At 41.9% G+C, this 16,087-nt stretch overlaps 1 protein-coding gene across 2 annotated transcripts in view; it reads left to right on the top strand.

Annotated features, from left to right (window-relative positions):
* The window catches only part of RRBP1 (ribosome binding protein 1), a 120,094-nt gene that overhangs the window by 100,234 nt on the left and 3,773 nt on the right, over window positions 1-16,087 (top strand). For both annotated transcript variants that reach the window (XM_069075458.1, XM_069075459.1), the window contains exons 11-21: window positions 765-855; window positions 3,155-3,247; window positions 5,770-5,862; window positions 6,205-6,285; window positions 6,461-6,550; window positions 8,172-8,264; window positions 8,515-8,586; window positions 10,618-10,713; window positions 11,518-11,601; window positions 13,438-13,530; window positions 15,069-15,152. In XM_069075458.1, the coding sequence (XP_068931559.1) occupies window positions 765-855; window positions 3,155-3,247; window positions 5,770-5,862; window positions 6,205-6,285; window positions 6,461-6,550; window positions 8,172-8,264; window positions 8,515-8,586; window positions 10,618-10,713; window positions 11,518-11,601; window positions 13,438-13,530; window positions 15,069-15,152 (970 nt within the window). The remainder of the gene's footprint in view (window positions 1-764; window positions 856-3,154; window positions 3,248-5,769; window positions 5,863-6,204; window positions 6,286-6,460; window positions 6,551-8,171; window positions 8,265-8,514; window positions 8,587-10,617; window positions 10,714-11,517; window positions 11,602-13,437; window positions 13,531-15,068; window positions 15,153-16,087) is intronic.

Here is a 16,087-nt window from a genome sequence, read left to right as displayed (position 1 = left end):
CTTGCAATGGGCAAGAGTGTGGTAGGGAAAGGGATGCATTAAATGATCTATATGATCCCTTGCAACTCTTCAGATTCTATCTGTGTCCACTGAGGAAAATGCTGTCTCCTACCCAGGCTTCTGATGCCCATGGCCACCTGATGCCTCACTATTCAAGTTACTTATGGTTATTTTGGAGGTAGGGTGAGGGGTGGCATTGGAAATCAGGTTTCAGTTGGGAGTAGTGAGGAAAAGTAAAGGGTAGGGAGGGGACTGCCTTTTATTTCTCTGAGGCTTTGAGATTTGCATAGTTGTAGCCTGAAAAATGAGGCATCAGGTAGGTGGTGTAGTAGATAGAGTGCTGTTGGAGTCAAGAAAACCTGAGTTTAAATCCTCTCTCAGACACTTTGTAGCTATGTAACTGTAAATCATAACTTCTCTTAGTCTTTGTTTTCTCCTCTGTAAAAAGGGGCTAATAATAAAACCTACCAAGCAGGGTTGTTGATAGAATCCAATGAGATAATATATGCAAAGTGCATTGTAAACCTTAATAAAGCACTTTATAAATGTTAGCTATTCTCATTTTTATTATTTATGTTATTATGCACCAGGTTGGACTTTCTGAGTGATTTAAGCTGGTTGGAAACCCTATTCTGAAGTGTCATGATATGGTTTGAATATTGGGCCATTCTCATCTGAGTTGCCACCCATTTGGAGAGTAGAGTGGGGTACGGAGAAGTGACTGCTTTGGAAGAAAGAAAATAATACTGTCTTTTTCCCTTTAGGCTCAAAGAGCATGAAGCCCGAGTCATCTCTTTGGAAAAGGAAGCTTCAGAGCTAAAGGAGGCTGTCGAGCAGCAAAAACTAAAAAATAATGTAAGGGTCTACTCTAGAGTGAGGGGTTGGGCTCAGGCAGCAGGAGGTGAAGAGCCTGTAGAAGTATTCTATATAGATCTGTGCCTTGTTAATTCAAAAACACCCTTCCAAAACCAGCAGCCTCCAGAGGAGGGAATTTAGCGCAAGGGAATTATTTTAGCTTTTCTTGTGCATTAGCTCCTAAGGACTTTGTGCCTCCCTGACCCTGTTCACCTCGTGATGCCACCAAAAATGTTCTTCCTTTCACGTTCCTTCTCCCCCTTATGATGTTGGAGGTGGGAGGGGAGGGTGAAGAAGAGTAGTCCCTGGTTGTTAGGGTCCCTTTTGGGAGTTTTCTCTACCTCATTTACCTTTAGTCCTAGTGGCAAGAATCACTGGGAGTTTATTATCAATATCTTCATAATCTTAGTTTACAGCCTTGGATTTTTTTTTTCTTAAGAGTGTTTTGAGCCTCAATTAAAGAAGCCCTTAGGCCAAAGACAGCAGAGTGTGTGGGGTGAGCACCTACTGACAATTTTGTTTACTCATTAAGTATTTATATAATGCTTACCAAGCCCCTACCACTGTTGGTCTCTGGGCTTATAAAGTCAGAAAAAAACTGTCTCTGCCCTCAAGAAACTCTCTTCTACAGGAAACATGAACTGTAGGATTCCTTAACCTGAGGTCCATTAGTTCTTAACCTGCAGGTCATTTTAAAATATATCCTGGCAATTCTAATTCACTATGATTTGTTTTCTTCATAAACTGATTTATTTTATTTTGTGCACTTAAAAACATGATTCTAAGATAGGGGAAGGAGGACAGGAACAAAACCTGATAAATACAAATAAAAAATATTCAAAGTAATTACAAAGTTACCACAGGGTGAGGAGATGCTAATAATTGAGGAAGTCAGGAAAACCCCTCTGTAAGAGGATTTGAACTGAGCCTTAAAGGAAGGTCAAAGTTGGAAGACGTGGCCGCAGGGAGCAGGGCATTCAGAATGTGAAAGGTTACATGTGGCAGGGAGAACAGAAAGCAGGCATATTCAGGAAACCCCAGGGTACATTTGGGGAGCAGAATCCACTTTGAATGGAGCTTAAAATTTGTACCGTAAGATAAGTTGAGCAAAGAAGGGTGTTGCCAGATTGTGGAGGAGGGCCTTGAGTAGCAATCAGAAAATTTGGATATTTTGGAAAATTACTGGATAGGCAGTAGAGAACCACCAGGAGTTTGATCAGAAGAGTGACATGACCAGAGAGTAGAGGTGGGAAGAGCCAGCAGGAGGCTTGGAATGATCCAAGCGAGTGGCAGTGGTGAGTTGGCTGGCCATGGTCTGGAGAGAGGCACTGCTTTTTTGCCCCAGCACAGCTCTGTGCTCTGGGTGCTTCCTAGTGCTGTAATTGTGTCTGTGCTGAGCTTTTTGGCACAGGGATGTTTAGGGTCATGCATTCATTTCATCTGTCTCTTCAGAGAGAATGTGCCCCCAGATGTCCATTCGTTAATAGAATGTAGCTAGAACTTGAAGGTAGGTCATCAGACTGCGAGTCATTGGTTTTTTTATGTTAGAACAAACAGTTTCATCACCTCCCTATGTCCCTGTCCTCTCTTGCTTCATCCCTGCCCCTCACCAAGTGTCATTTAAGAGAGGCTCAAGCTATTAATTTATTGCAGGGATTCTTGACTTTTTATCTGTCATGGACTCTGGCAGTCTGGTGATGGCTATGAGCTCTTCAGAATGATTTTTTTAATGCATAAAGTAAAATGCATCTACTTACAAAAGAAACCAGTTATATCAAAATACAATTATCAAAATATTAAAAAATCAAAGTATATGGACCCCAGGTTGTGAACTCTTGGCATAGAACAATCTATCATTGTAATATTGTGAAAATTTTCATCTACAAGGAGAGGTGATGGAAAACCATGACAGTCATTTGAGAGGGGAGGGGAAAAATCCTTAAGCTATACTGTCTCATCCTCTTAGTCCTTATTATCAGTATGTATTGACTTTAAAAAAGACATTTTCTGTCCTGATAGCAGACTTGGACTGTCCCTGTAATGTGTTAGGAAGCACGGTAACCATATGTTTAAGGGCTCCAGCACAAGTTAAAAATTGATGGACCATAACAATGGGGAAATTAGATACCTGTCTCCTAGATGCCGCATTCCATTGCTGGGGAAAAGGTAGCTTACCTAGTATCCTCCATGAGGTCATCAAAGGATCTGAAGTTATACTTTCTGCATGTCTTGGGGGTGTGCCCATGGTATGAATGTGGTGAATGACTGCATCGGTCCTGACCGTTGTTTCCTCTCCTAGGACCTCCGAGAAAAAAACTGGAGAGCAATGGAAGCTTTGGCATCTGCTGAAAAAGGATGTGAGGAGAAACTGAGTTCTTTAACCAAAGGAAAGGTTAGATGTATTTCATGTTCAGTTTCTGTCTGCATTAATAATGTCAAAAGTAGCTGAGCCAAATGCATTCAAAATATGTGAAGTACAGACTGCCAAGGACTGGGGCCTGGAGCTTCTGCTTAACTGAGTCTGTGAGATTCCCAGGGAAGTTGGTACACAAAATATCCACTAGACTGAATCTGCTTCTGTTCTCTTTTGACGGAGGAGAGAAGAAGAGTTCTGCCCTTAATTTCCATGCCTTCCCCATAAGTGTTAGCTGACACGGGGCTCCAGTTAGCTTCAGGTTCAAATTGCTTTTTTAAAAATAAGATGCAAATAACTAGTGACACTTCAGGAGAAATAAAAACCAAAATCATTTCCAGCCGTGTAGACTGGAGTTTTATCATTCATTAGTTAAACCCTATTTAGTGACATTTTCTTATAGCAATTATTGACAAACTTTTTTTGATCTTCCAGTCACCAGGTCAAAGATACTACTTTCAGAAATGAGAACTGAGGTGTTGACTTCAGATGCATTTGACCTTAAGAGTTCTTGCTATCTTGTTATTATCTTTTGTGTGGAGTTGTAGCTAAATGTTAAGGCAGCTAGGTGGCACCAGGAGTCAAGTCAGGTAGACCTGAGTTCAAATTCAGCCTCAGATATTTAATAGCTGTGTGACTCTGGGCAAGTCATTTGATCTCTGCTTCAGTTTCCTCATCTCTAAAATGGAGATAATAATAGTACTTACCTCCCAGGGTTGTCGTGATGATAAAATGAGATAATATTTGTAAAGTGCTTTACAAACCTTAAAGTACTATATACAAATGCTTGTTATTATTTTTATGTTAAAGTATTTTTCAAGAAAAAGATCTTGGGCAGATTGTTCAGAAAATGGCTTGTTTGCCTTAGAAAGTGAAACAGTGATACTTAGTATCTTGTATTTAGAGCTAGCAGGGACCTTAGAGGTTATCAAATCCAACCCCTCATTTTATAGATGAAGAATTGAGTGCCATTGGTGAAAGGACTTGTCCAAGGTCATACAGCCAGTAAGTGTCTGAGCTAGGATTCATCCTCAGGTCTTCCTGACCCCAAGTCCAACATTTTATCCATTAAATCCCATATGTGCGCCACCATGTTGCCGTAAGTCCAGGACTCGTAGTAAAATACATGAAACTTCCTCAGAGGGTCTCCTATGGCTCTTTACAAACAGATCAGTGCTTCGGGCTCAGTGCATGCCAGTTTTCAGTCTAACTCAAGCATTTATCAAGCTTATTTAAAGTACTAAGAGCTGGATTCTGGGAGTGGTACATACAAAGATAAACAGTTCCTGGGGCGGCTAGGTGGTGCAGTGAATAGAGCATGGGCCCTCGAGTCAGGAGGACCTGAGTTCAAATGTGCCCTCGAACACTTAACACTTACTAGCTGTGTGACCTTAGGCAAGTCATTTAACCCCAATTGCCCTGCCTTCCCCCCTCCAAAAAAAGGGGAGGGCAAAAAAAAATAAGTAAAATAAAAAGAAACAGTTCCTGCCCTCAAAAAGTTTATCTTCTACGGCATGTGTAGACGTGTATATACAAATGGATATGTCTATACATACTGTGCTACATAAACCTTTGGATGTGTCATTTAAATAATATCTTTTCTGGATGTATTTCAAATATTCTTATTAGCCCCTTTACAAACCTTGGAATCCCAGGATGTGAGAACTGGCAGGGACCAGGAGATCATCTGGTGCAGTGGTATCAATTTGATACATGCTGCCCAAACCATTTTAAAATATAACTGGGAAGCATTTAATAAAATAAAATTTTAAAATACAGTAGAATATAGATAATGTTAAAATGTGATTTTCTAAGTCAGTGTGTGCCCACAGGGATCCACAGGTACAGTCTAGTGGTCCCTCTTTCTATTTGATTTTGACACTGCTGATCTCTTTTAGAGAAGTGGTTTATTCAAGATTGCCTGGCGAGTCAGGGGCCAGGCAGAGCAGGGAGATGAGATCCCAGACCTCTCTTGAGACCTTTTGTTTAGAAGTTTAGAATGTATTCTTTTCAGCCCTTCACTATGTGTTTGTCAGTTGTTTGTGTGAAGTTTTTATTTTTAACATCAAGCCAACACCCCATTTTAGTCTTCTCTTACTACCGAGCATCCACTCTAGTTATTTACTTTCTAGCTAGTGTACTGTGCACTCATGACATAAAAACTAACTTTGATCTTCACCTGAGTAAAGCCATTGGAAGGCATTATTGAGAGCTGAAATAGCTGGTTTTGGGAGTTATCCTTATCACTGCTCCCTCCGTGATGGTTCAGCATTAAATTGGTTTCTGTCATAATTTTATAGGCTCATGTGGAGCAGCATTTAGAACCTCAGGTTTTTCCTAACCTTGTCCTCTTCATTTGTCTTATTCCTTTCACCTTGAGAATTAAGGATGTAAGGCAAAGTTTGAGCAAAATAAACCCATCAGTGTAGATACCGCATGCTGCCTTTAAGCGGTATTTTCTGCTTTCACCTCTGAACTCAACCTTTCTCTTTCTTTTTCAGGAAGAAGCAGAGAAGCAGTTCAGCCTCACCCAGACAAAAACAAAAGAAACTCTTCTCTCCCTCTTTCCAGACATCTCAATAGCCACACAACAGGTACAAGTCAGAGGCATCACGAAGGTGGTTCACAGAGGCTGAAGTTAGGCAGACCTGGATTCAGATCCTGCCATTGATTTTACTTCTGACCTTCAGTTTCCTTGTCTGTAAAATGGGATAATATCTGTAGCATTTCCCACAGAGGCGGTTGTAAGACTCCATAGGAAGAATGTCTGCAGAGTAATTTGCCAGCTCCAAAGCACTATGTCAGAGCCAACTGTTACCATTGTTAATTATTATTATTGCGTAAAGAGAAGGGTGGGGGTTTGACTGCAGTGGTGATACTCTGGGCCAGCTCAAGATGAATGGGAATCCCCTCACTTATTTCCTTGATGGTTTCAGAGTTATGATGAGTGGCTACAGGAATTCAAAGAGAAGAGCACAGAAGCTGCAAAGCAGAAAGCAGCTGCTGGGGAGTCTTTGGTAAGAAGGTCCTAGAAATGGAAGCCCTTAGCTCAGCATCTTTATTGCCATAATAGAACTTATGTTTCTTGTAATTTGGGGGCTGGGGGAAGGGAGGGTTGTTTTTTGTTATTTAGTTAGTAGCAGTTTGTATTTTGTAGCTAATAGGCCATTGATTCTTCCTGGGTTCTTTCAGGACTTAACCTCCAAGTTAAAAGAAGCTGAGGAAGCCCAGAGCACCTTGCAGTCAGAATGTGACCAGTACCGAACAATCCTCGCAGAAACGGTGGGTTTAATGGCTTCAGCCATTCAAGGTTCTGAGATCTTTATCTTTGTAGGCCCTTCCTCCACTGGTGCACAGTCTATGACTTAAGGAAATGATCTCTGATTGTTGCGTCATCCTGTGGGCAGTCTGAGGATAAGCCTCTCCTGATGGTGGTCCTTGGACCTCACACATGACCCATCACCATACTTGCAGCCTTTCCTACTTGCGATAGGGTCTCCCTGAGTTTGTACTCCTAGGCATAGCCTTTCAGAACACCAGGTCACCTTCCCAGCATGATGGAGGAATCCGAATAGATTCAAAATTATGCATGTATGCTGTAGTCAGATGGAAATTCTATGTCTGGTATTTCTCAAAGTATTTGCATCTCATCTGTAATTCTACAGAGGATTCTCCAGGAAGGTGCCTAAGTTCTAGAAGGGGGAAAGAGATGGAGGTTCAGGAATAGCACTTCACAGGATTTTCTGCCATTTCCTTAAGGAGCCATAGCATGGCAGAAGGGAAAGGTAGCGGATCCTAGTTCTAACTGTACGACACGACAAGTCATGTATGCGTCCTCTCTGGGTCTTTGCTTCATTTTTCAAAATGAAAGTGTTGAACTAAATGACCTTTTGAATCTCTTCTTGATTAAGTCACCAAAAGGACAGGCTTAAAGATTTTACAGAACATTGGCAGTTGGGGTGAGGAAGGGAGACTTTAAGGTACCAGACATCTAAGCATTCAACAAAGGGGAAATAAAGAGTATATGCTGCCAACCCACTTTTTTCTCCTTTGAAACTGTAAAAACCATTTTCTGGACAAGGAAGTGACCTCTGTTTTGTTTGATACCCCTTCTGCCAGCCTGTCTGCATGTTCTGTCCCCTGAGTGGACATAACAAATCACTAATCATAATCATAGAGCTCAAATACAATGATCAGATTTTGTATTTCAACCAAAATGTGTGCCCTGGCCAAGGAATGGCCTATGTAAAAAATTAGACGGCAGAATTAGATAAAAACAAAATCTTACATACAAAAAAAGAAATTTGGATCATACCTTTGGAGTTTCTTGTAATTGCTGTAGCCCTATAGTATATGAGCTAAATGGAGGAGAATAGGGATGGGGGAAAAATGGGTGAGAAGGAGAATCCATAGAAAAGGGAAGTGAAAACCAAGAGAATGTTGTATACAGTAACAGCAGTATTGTTCAAAAAGTAAAATGAATGACTAAGCTGTTTTGAGTAATGTGATCATCTAAATCAACTACAAAGGACTTATGAAGGAAGATGCTATCAACCTCCAGAGAAAGAACATGTATATCTGTATTAAAGGTTGGCCTTCTCTAATGTGGGCTTGAGAGGGAGAGAGGAAGATAACTCAGAACTCAGAATATAACCAAAAAAATAAAGAAAATTAGGGAAAAAAGAAAAGGGAAGTGACGGTCATCTTACGGCTTTATACTTCGTGCCTTTCTTTGAATTCCCAGTGCGTAGCACAAGACTTGGCATGTCAAGTAAGTACTTAATAAATGCTTATTGACTGACCACGATGGCATTAGAATGACTAGGTAGGTTTTTTGTTCTTGCTGTTTTTCTAAACCACTAAAACATCTTATTATCTATCCCCTGTGTGATTAATCTCTTAGGAAGGCATGTTGAAAGATCTGCAGAAGAGTGTAGAGGAGGAGGAGCAGGTATGGAAAGCCAAGCTCACGGTATCAGAAGAAGAACTACAGAAGGTAAAGGCCGCCGGTGTTGCTTTGGCTACTTGACTGTCATTTCTGTCTTCTTTCTCTTTCCTGTACCTAGGATAAGAAATTAGAGAAAGATAGATGGAGACAAGAGAGAAGTGGGTAGTGTAACTTGGAGTGAGGGTCCCTTAAATCTGTCCTAAGAGGAATATTCCAGAGGGGACATTCAGGTTAGAGCAAGAACAATTCTCAGTGTCTCTTCTTGCATTCCTGAGACAGTATTGTTCTTGTTTCATAGTCAAAAATCAAAGTGAAGCATCTCGAAGAAACCATGGAGAATTTAAAAGGAGACCTACAGAATACAGCTCAGGTAAGAAGTTTCTTTGCTTTGGTGAAGGAAAATGAACAATCTGAACAGATCCCAAATCTTCACAGCAAAAACCTGGAGAAAAGTGTCCTCGTGGGTTGGTTGCAGGATATCAGCCATCTTTATAGATAGGTTATAGAAGCAGCTGTCCACCCACCAACCATCTTCTGTTTGGGTTTTGATTTTTTTAGTTGTAGTTGGATTTTCTTTGATCAGCTCATAAATTTTGTCATCCCTTCCTGTTTTCCAGTGTCAGAAGGGTGCTGACACAGCCCTTATCAATCTGGCTTCTCTACATATTGCTGTACTGAAGTAACTTTCCCCAGGGTCTCTAACAGCCATGTTGTCATGTCAACCATGTTTGTGTTTTTTGTCTTTATTTCTCTTTACTTTTCTGCAGCATTTGACATGATAGACCACCTCTCTCCTTCACCTTCCATGACACTTCTCCCACGGCTCTCATCCTGCCTCACTAATAGCACCTTCTTTGTCTTTCTGCTGGCTCATCTCTTCTGCTCAGGTTCTGCCTAAGACCCTCTCTTCTTTTCTCTCTGTACTCTCCCTTGGTGATCTTATCTACTCCCATGGCTTCAGTTGTGACCTCTGTGCAGGTAACCTCCAAATCTGTATCTGTGCTTCTAATACCTTCCCAGCAATCCAGGCCTGTATTATCAACAGCCTGCTGACCGTCCCTCCGAATGCCTCACCAGCACCTCCAAGACCACATATCTGAAGCTGAATTCATCATCTTCCCTCCTATACCTCTTCCTCCTCCCAATTTTTCCCTCCATTTCTGTGCATGGCATAGCTTTGTCTCCCAGATTCATGAATCTAATCAGTACCCATGTTCCCTCTTACTGGCCCTTCCTCTCCACTTTCAGGCCTTTATTATAGCTCTCACCTGGCTTTCTGCCTCTGCTCTATGCTCTCTCTAATCTGTCTTCCCTATTGCTGCCCAGGTAACCTCCCTAGTGGGGATACTCTGACTCTTCTACTCAAACACCTCCTCCCCTCTGCTGACACTGCCACTACTCTAGGTCAAGCCCTTATCACCTCTCACCTGAACTATTGCAATGGCCTCTCTGGCCCAGTGTATCCTCTACACTGAAATGATGGCGTGATCATATTATGCTCCCGTGAAATTCTAGTGTCTCCTTGTGAAGTTCTGGCTCAACAAATAAACCCCTCCATCTGGCATTGAAAACCCATCACCACCTGGCCCCAGCCTGTCCAACTTTATTGCATTGGATTCCCCTTTGTGCATTCTGTGGACCCACCAAATTGCCCTCCATGCAGTATTCTAGGGCCTTCCGTGATTAGGCTCACTATTCATCCAGTCTTATCTCGTATGACTCATCTGCACATATTCTACTTCTCAGCCCATACTCATCCTACCCTTTCCTGTCTCTGTGCTTTTGTTCATGCTGTCCCCAAATCCTGAGCTGGACTCCTCCTTTCCACCTGCTCCCGGCCCATCTCTGGTTCCTGAAGTCCCTGGCTTCTTTGAAGGGCCTGCTCAGAGATTACCTGTGCCTTAACACTCCCCCCACCACCTTAGCTGTTCTCAAAGCACGACTCTTGAATCTCTCCTTCGTACTTGTCCTTTGTACATCCTTTGTATAGTGGTTATTTGGGTACCTTCTAAACTCTTTGAAATCAGGGCCTACGTTGTAGCCAGTTTTACACCCCAGCGATTAGCACTGTAATTGAAGGCATTTATATGTTTGTTGAATTGAATCAAATAACTGAGGAGAGCTTCAAGAAATTAAAGAATTAGGGTGCTGGTGGGTGATACTTTCTTTTACACCTGACCTGATTTCTCCCAAGCCAAAAGCAAGTTTTTTTGTTCATCTTTATTTGTTTTTTTGTATTTTTTCCCCCTAAATCCAGTAATACCAAGACAGTCTTTGGAATTCTTCTTGGTTATTCTTAAAGTTCAACAATTCCCATTCAACTAATGTTCATGTTATTTAATGGCACCATGATATCCCGGGCTGTTGTCTCACTTGTGTAATGATGTGTATTTGTGTCAAGGTCAAAGAATATGCAGCTCTTCTGGAGGCACGTCTGGAAGAGCACATGTTAACATCCAGTGCAGAATGTCAGAAGTACGCAAAAGAGGTTGAGTCGGTAAGTAGGGGGTGCCCTCAGGAGGCTGGCTCTGCCCTGAGCCCGTCTTGCACAAGTGCGGGCATGGTGCTGCAAGGAAGGCTTGGGCTCACAAGTTCTGACACTACAAAGTTCAAGGTCCCAGCTAAGTTTTCATCACTATTGACTAAGCTGACTTTCTTTTCAAGGGCAGCTTGATCATCTGGGACAATGAGGAAATAATTGGTCATCTCTATATTTGTCAGAATCCAACCACAGCAATCCCTTTGCTTGAAACTTCCCTGAGTTGAAGGTGACTAGGAGAGAATCAGAATGGTCCTGTTCGGGGGATGAGAGGCACTGACCCAGCTTGTCCACTCTACAACGCCAGGGCTTCTGCTTTAGTTCCAAGCCATTGGCTGTCCCATGGAACAATTCACATCCCATTGGATGACTGATGACCTTTGGGAAGGAGGGACAGACCCCAGAATGTGCTGATTGATAACTGCTTTAAACCTAGAGTTTTTTCTTAACTACGAGGCAGAAAGGGAAAACTTGGAATTTCTGATTGGGCTTTAATCTTAAACCTTAGTCGTGCCTGAGATCTGCCTTTTATAATCTTTCACCAAAGACTTGGAAAGCATTATGATTTTCCTTCCATCTCTTAAAAGTGAAGCCTTAGAATCAAAGAATCTTGTAAACTCATTTCCCTCGAGTTGTCCCTACCTTATTTTTCTGTTTGGTGTTTAGATATTGTGCCTGTTGAGTCATGCTCAGTTTTTTGTTTTGTTTTCTCTCTTCTCTGCCCCCACTAACCCTTTCCTCTTCCTTGTCTTATAAACAAAGTTGAGGGACCTTTTAACAGAAGCCCGAGAGCAGATGGATGCGGCCAACAGTGAAGCTCAGAAGCAGAGCCAGGAACTCTCACTGGTAACGAAGCTTTGGCTGTGATCTATGGGGAGAGAAAGGGTGTGAAAGCAGGGTGTTGTGTGAAGGCATGCTGAGTCTGCATTAAAAATGCCACTTTTTAAAAACCCTACTTGATTCATTTGAAAGACCAGAATTGAGCTTTAATGTAGAGATGCAGTTTCTTCCAGGGGCAGGGTGAAGGAATTTTCATTTGAGGGTTTGGTCTCTTCTGCCTCTCCGTTGTCCACAGTCATCTGCCTTACTCTTTCTCCTATATGGAAGCACCAGTGCTCTGAAATCATATGGATTCACAGGAAACCGTTTGTCGGGCATCCCCGTGCAACTGAAGTGGTCAATGCCTTTCTCTACCCTGTGTCCAACGCCAGAGTTTAACTGACTGTGCTTTGATATCCCATGATGGAACTAGTAGGACTTAACTTGTTCAAAGATATCGACTTAGAACAGTGACATTGAGATTTCATTAATATCAAATCAGGAATTAAGCGAGATATTGCCACTAATTCCTACTCTAGGGCACCAAGGCCTCTATTTCATCATCTGTAAAATGAGAGGACTGAATTTGATCCCTGAAAACGTTGTGATGCTAAGTCATACGTTTATAAATTTCACCTTAATCTTTAAAGCCAGGCAGTGACCTTGAGTTTTATATGCAACACTGAACTTTAGGTTGAGTGGAATCTATATTCTTTTTTTTTTCTTTTTCTTTCTTCCTTTTTTTTTTTTTGCATTTTGGAGGGCAATTGGAGTTAAGTGACTTGCCCAAAGTCACACAGCTAATAAGTGTGTCAAGTGTCTGAGGCCGGATTTGAACTCCTGACTCCAGGGCCGGTGCTCTATTCACTGTGCCACCTAGCTGCCCCTATATTAATTTATATATATATATATATATATTAAATTAAATATATAATATATATTTAAATCTAAGTTTTTCCCAAGAGGTTTTCCAGGCAGTGTTTGAGTTTGGTCGCATCAGATACTTAATGATAATGACCTTTTGATCATATCTATTCCATTTTGAAGGTTCTTCATTTAATCCAGCTTGGCAGGGATTTGAGTTATGGTCTTTATGTCAGATTTTGGGGGGGAGGTTTATAGTAAATTTGAAATGTAAAAATTTACTCCTCTTTTGAGGAACAGATTCCAGAGTCTTTCCATTGGGTGAACTGTGCTTGAATAGGTTCTGGGGAGACTAGACTTTACACTGTCCTTAGACCTTGGAGTCAGGCTATGAATAATCAAAATATCCCTGGGGTCCCCAACAGTGTGATAAAACCCTGTTCCTTCCTAACCACCATCTAGAACCAGGATAGTTCCAAAGCATGTAGCATCTTGGGTCCATAACATTCATATATTTTTGGAAGGGGTTCTCTATTCTGTGCTCCTGGAGGGGGTCTATGCACCACAAAACTTGTGCTTTAATTTTGAATATGTTGGAAAGGGTTGTTAGTTTTACTTTTTAGGAAGAAATGTCATTCCTCAGTAGCAGCATATTCTAAAACATCATATCAGTTCATCCTGAATTCTGTGCTTCACCAGTTTCAGTAAGCATAGTCATCTAAGGGAGGATTAAGGGCAGTTATTTCCCCACCCAGTTATACCTTAGATTATCTTAGATGGTGGTGCTCTCATTTATTTATCCATTCACTCATTTAGTTGTTCATTTATTTTAAGAGCTCTTAGCTTAGGTCTGTATATGCCATGCTCACCAACCCGAGGCCCATCCTGCCAGCCGCATCGGACAATCAAGGAAGCGTGTGCCTGTAGTGACTGTATATATGAGTGTGTGTGTGCATGTGAGGGGTATATTTGAGCAAAACTCACCCATTCCTATTTCAGGTCAGGCAGCAGTTGAGTGAAATGAAGAACCATGTACAGGATGGTGAAGTTGTTGGGTCGCAGGCTGATTTAACTGAGCAGGAACCTATCGAGGTTAGGGCGGTGAAACTGATCCCCTGGCCACCCATTGCTAACTCTGCTATGCCCATCTTCCCTCTTCTCACCCTCTTCTCCCCTTTCTTCCTGGTTCCTGACTATGGCATGGCTTCATTTGCTAGAGATAACTGCATGAACTTGATGTGTTGTGTCTTAGCCATGTGTGGGACTGTTTTTCTGCAAATGCTATTACATGGGTTGGATGAGATCAAAGGGCAGGGAGCTAGGAACTCCCAAACTCTTGAAGCTTTTCCAGGTTATTTGCTGACTTTTAAACCATTCTCAGTATCACTCAAATACATCAAAGAGTTGGTATGGTTTGTTTAGTGTTGGGTTCTCTGAAATAGTTGGGAAATGAGGGAAAGAAGAGGAAGACAGTCCCAGTGAATGGGTCTCAGTGGGTGTTGTTGAGAATCATGAGACACTTGTTTGGGGTTGGTGTGGAGGGAGGGGTACCTCACGTGTACATAAATGGAAGCTTAGTCTTTGTGAAGGGTCACCTAGTACAACTGAAAGGACGTTCTACCTTACTTGAATCCTTACTTGGCCTTGAGCCATCTGACTTCCTGGAATTCAGTGTCCTTATCTATAAAATGAACGGAATAGTACTTGGTCTACCTGATTCATAGGGTAGTTTCGAGACAGTACTTTGGAAAGTACTATATAAATGAACTGTTGTTATAAGTTAGAGTTAATGGGAGTATTAAAGCAATTAAAATAGAGCTAAGAGGCTTATGTTCCAAGAATGTCACTAAATAAAAGTGGTGGTGGGTGGTGGTAGGGAGGAGCTCTTTCTCTCCTTGACTATCTCTCTTAGTTCTTGTTATATAATTTATATAACTGGGGAAATGTGTTTCTAATCCTTTAGCTCTGAAGTCTGAAGCTAAGTAAATATATGTCAGAGGATCTTAACCTGGGGCAAACAGTTAATAAACATTTATTAAGTGCCTACTCTATTCCAGACACTGTGCTAAGTGCTAGGGATACAAAAGACAGCCCCTGCCCTCAAGGAGCTTGCAATCTAATGGATTATAAAGAGAAAAAAAAAAAACTGCCCCTAGCCCACTTGTCCTTGGCCAGCCTTCACATAAAGACATAAACTAGACCCAATGGCTGTCTGCTCCTCCACAGTTTTATTTATACAGATTAAAAGATGCTTACAGTTAGTAAGGGTTGTGTCATCATCACATTCCCTGTTGAAATGTGCCCACCATTGTGCTTCTGGACTTCCTCCCCATTCCTCACCCCTTCTAATGCCTCCAGCCTTTGGGTTCAGCCATGACTGATGGTAAATCTCTCCCTCAGACTGGCAAAGGGCGAATCACCCAGTTGCGTGACTTAATTCTGTTGTTTCCCCAGAGAAGTATGGGCAGCCTTTGAAATATTGGCCTGAAGTTAAACAATCCATCCCACATCCAGGCAAAGAAAGGTTCAGCCTAAGTGGAGGTCAGGGTCTGGAGAGCTCAGATCATAGTATGACTTCATTGTCTTCTGACGAATTCCAATTGCATGTGTGTTTGTGTATTTCCATGTAGTTGAAGACACAGCTGGAGCAGACAGAAACCCTCCTAGAGAAGGAACAGATCCAGCGACAGAAGCTTATAACTGAGTTTGAGGAGGTAAGTTCTTTAATGTGGGCCTGCAAGGGATTGGGTGGATGACTAGTGATAAATTGTATTAGTCCTTAGATGTCATAATCTTGTCCCCACTTCCTGTCTTATTCTACACCGTCCTTCACACTATTACCTTTCTCACCCCTGATAGGATACCATTCACCCTGATAAGAATGGGAAGAATTGGGTGAAATTTTGTAACATTAGGTGAGCATTTTGATCCACTTGATAGCTTAAGGAAGAGATGTATGGGTGAGGTTGATGCAAGATAGAAGTATCATGGTGGTTGGATCTGAATCTGCTGAGGGCAAGGTATGGAGGGAGGCAAGGCAGAAATATCAGCCCAACGAGCTAGAATTCTCACTGACTTCTCGAGGTGCCCTAGTTTGTGCAGATGAGTCAGTACGTGTCCTGACCTGTAGTAAGATGGCAGCGCTGTGCTGCTTAGCCTTTGAACTTGGCAGCTGAGCTCAGATGATTCAGTGACACAGGTCTGTAAGTATTAGAAATATCATGAGTGGGCCTATTTCCTCTGCTGATAGATTACGTACTCTGAGTACCTCAGGAGTTCTGAACCCCAAGGTCTTGAACTTTATCTTTAAAATATTTTGAAAATTGCATTTCAGTATAATTGTTTTCCTTTGTAGGTCTATGTATTTTATTTTGTACATTTAAAAGGTTATTCTGAGAAGGGTTCCACAGGCTTCACCAGATGACCAGAGGGATCCATGACACCAAAAAAGTTAAGAAGTGTTTTCATGGATTGCTGTGGCCAAAAAAACCCTCACCTGATGGCCCACCTTTTTGTAAATAAGCCCTTCCAAACTTTGCTAAGGCTGATTCTAGGGCAACAGACATACAGTCTGTCACCGTACTAGAATGGAAACCCTTCGTGCTTTCATGGGACCTGCCACATAGAGACCAGACTGCAGGGACACAGC

This window comes from Petaurus breviceps, unplaced genomic scaffold (genome assembly GCF_028583685.1).
Source record: "Petaurus breviceps papuanus isolate PSGF00001 unplaced genomic scaffold, PetGlider_PUasm1.0 90919, whole genome shotgun sequence".
In the NCBI taxonomy this organism is placed as follows: domain Eukaryota; kingdom Metazoa; phylum Chordata; class Mammalia; order Diprotodontia; family Petauridae; genus Petaurus; species Petaurus breviceps.
Note: the sequence above shows the minus strand (reverse complement) of the source record. Positions and strands in the feature narration are given on the sequence as shown.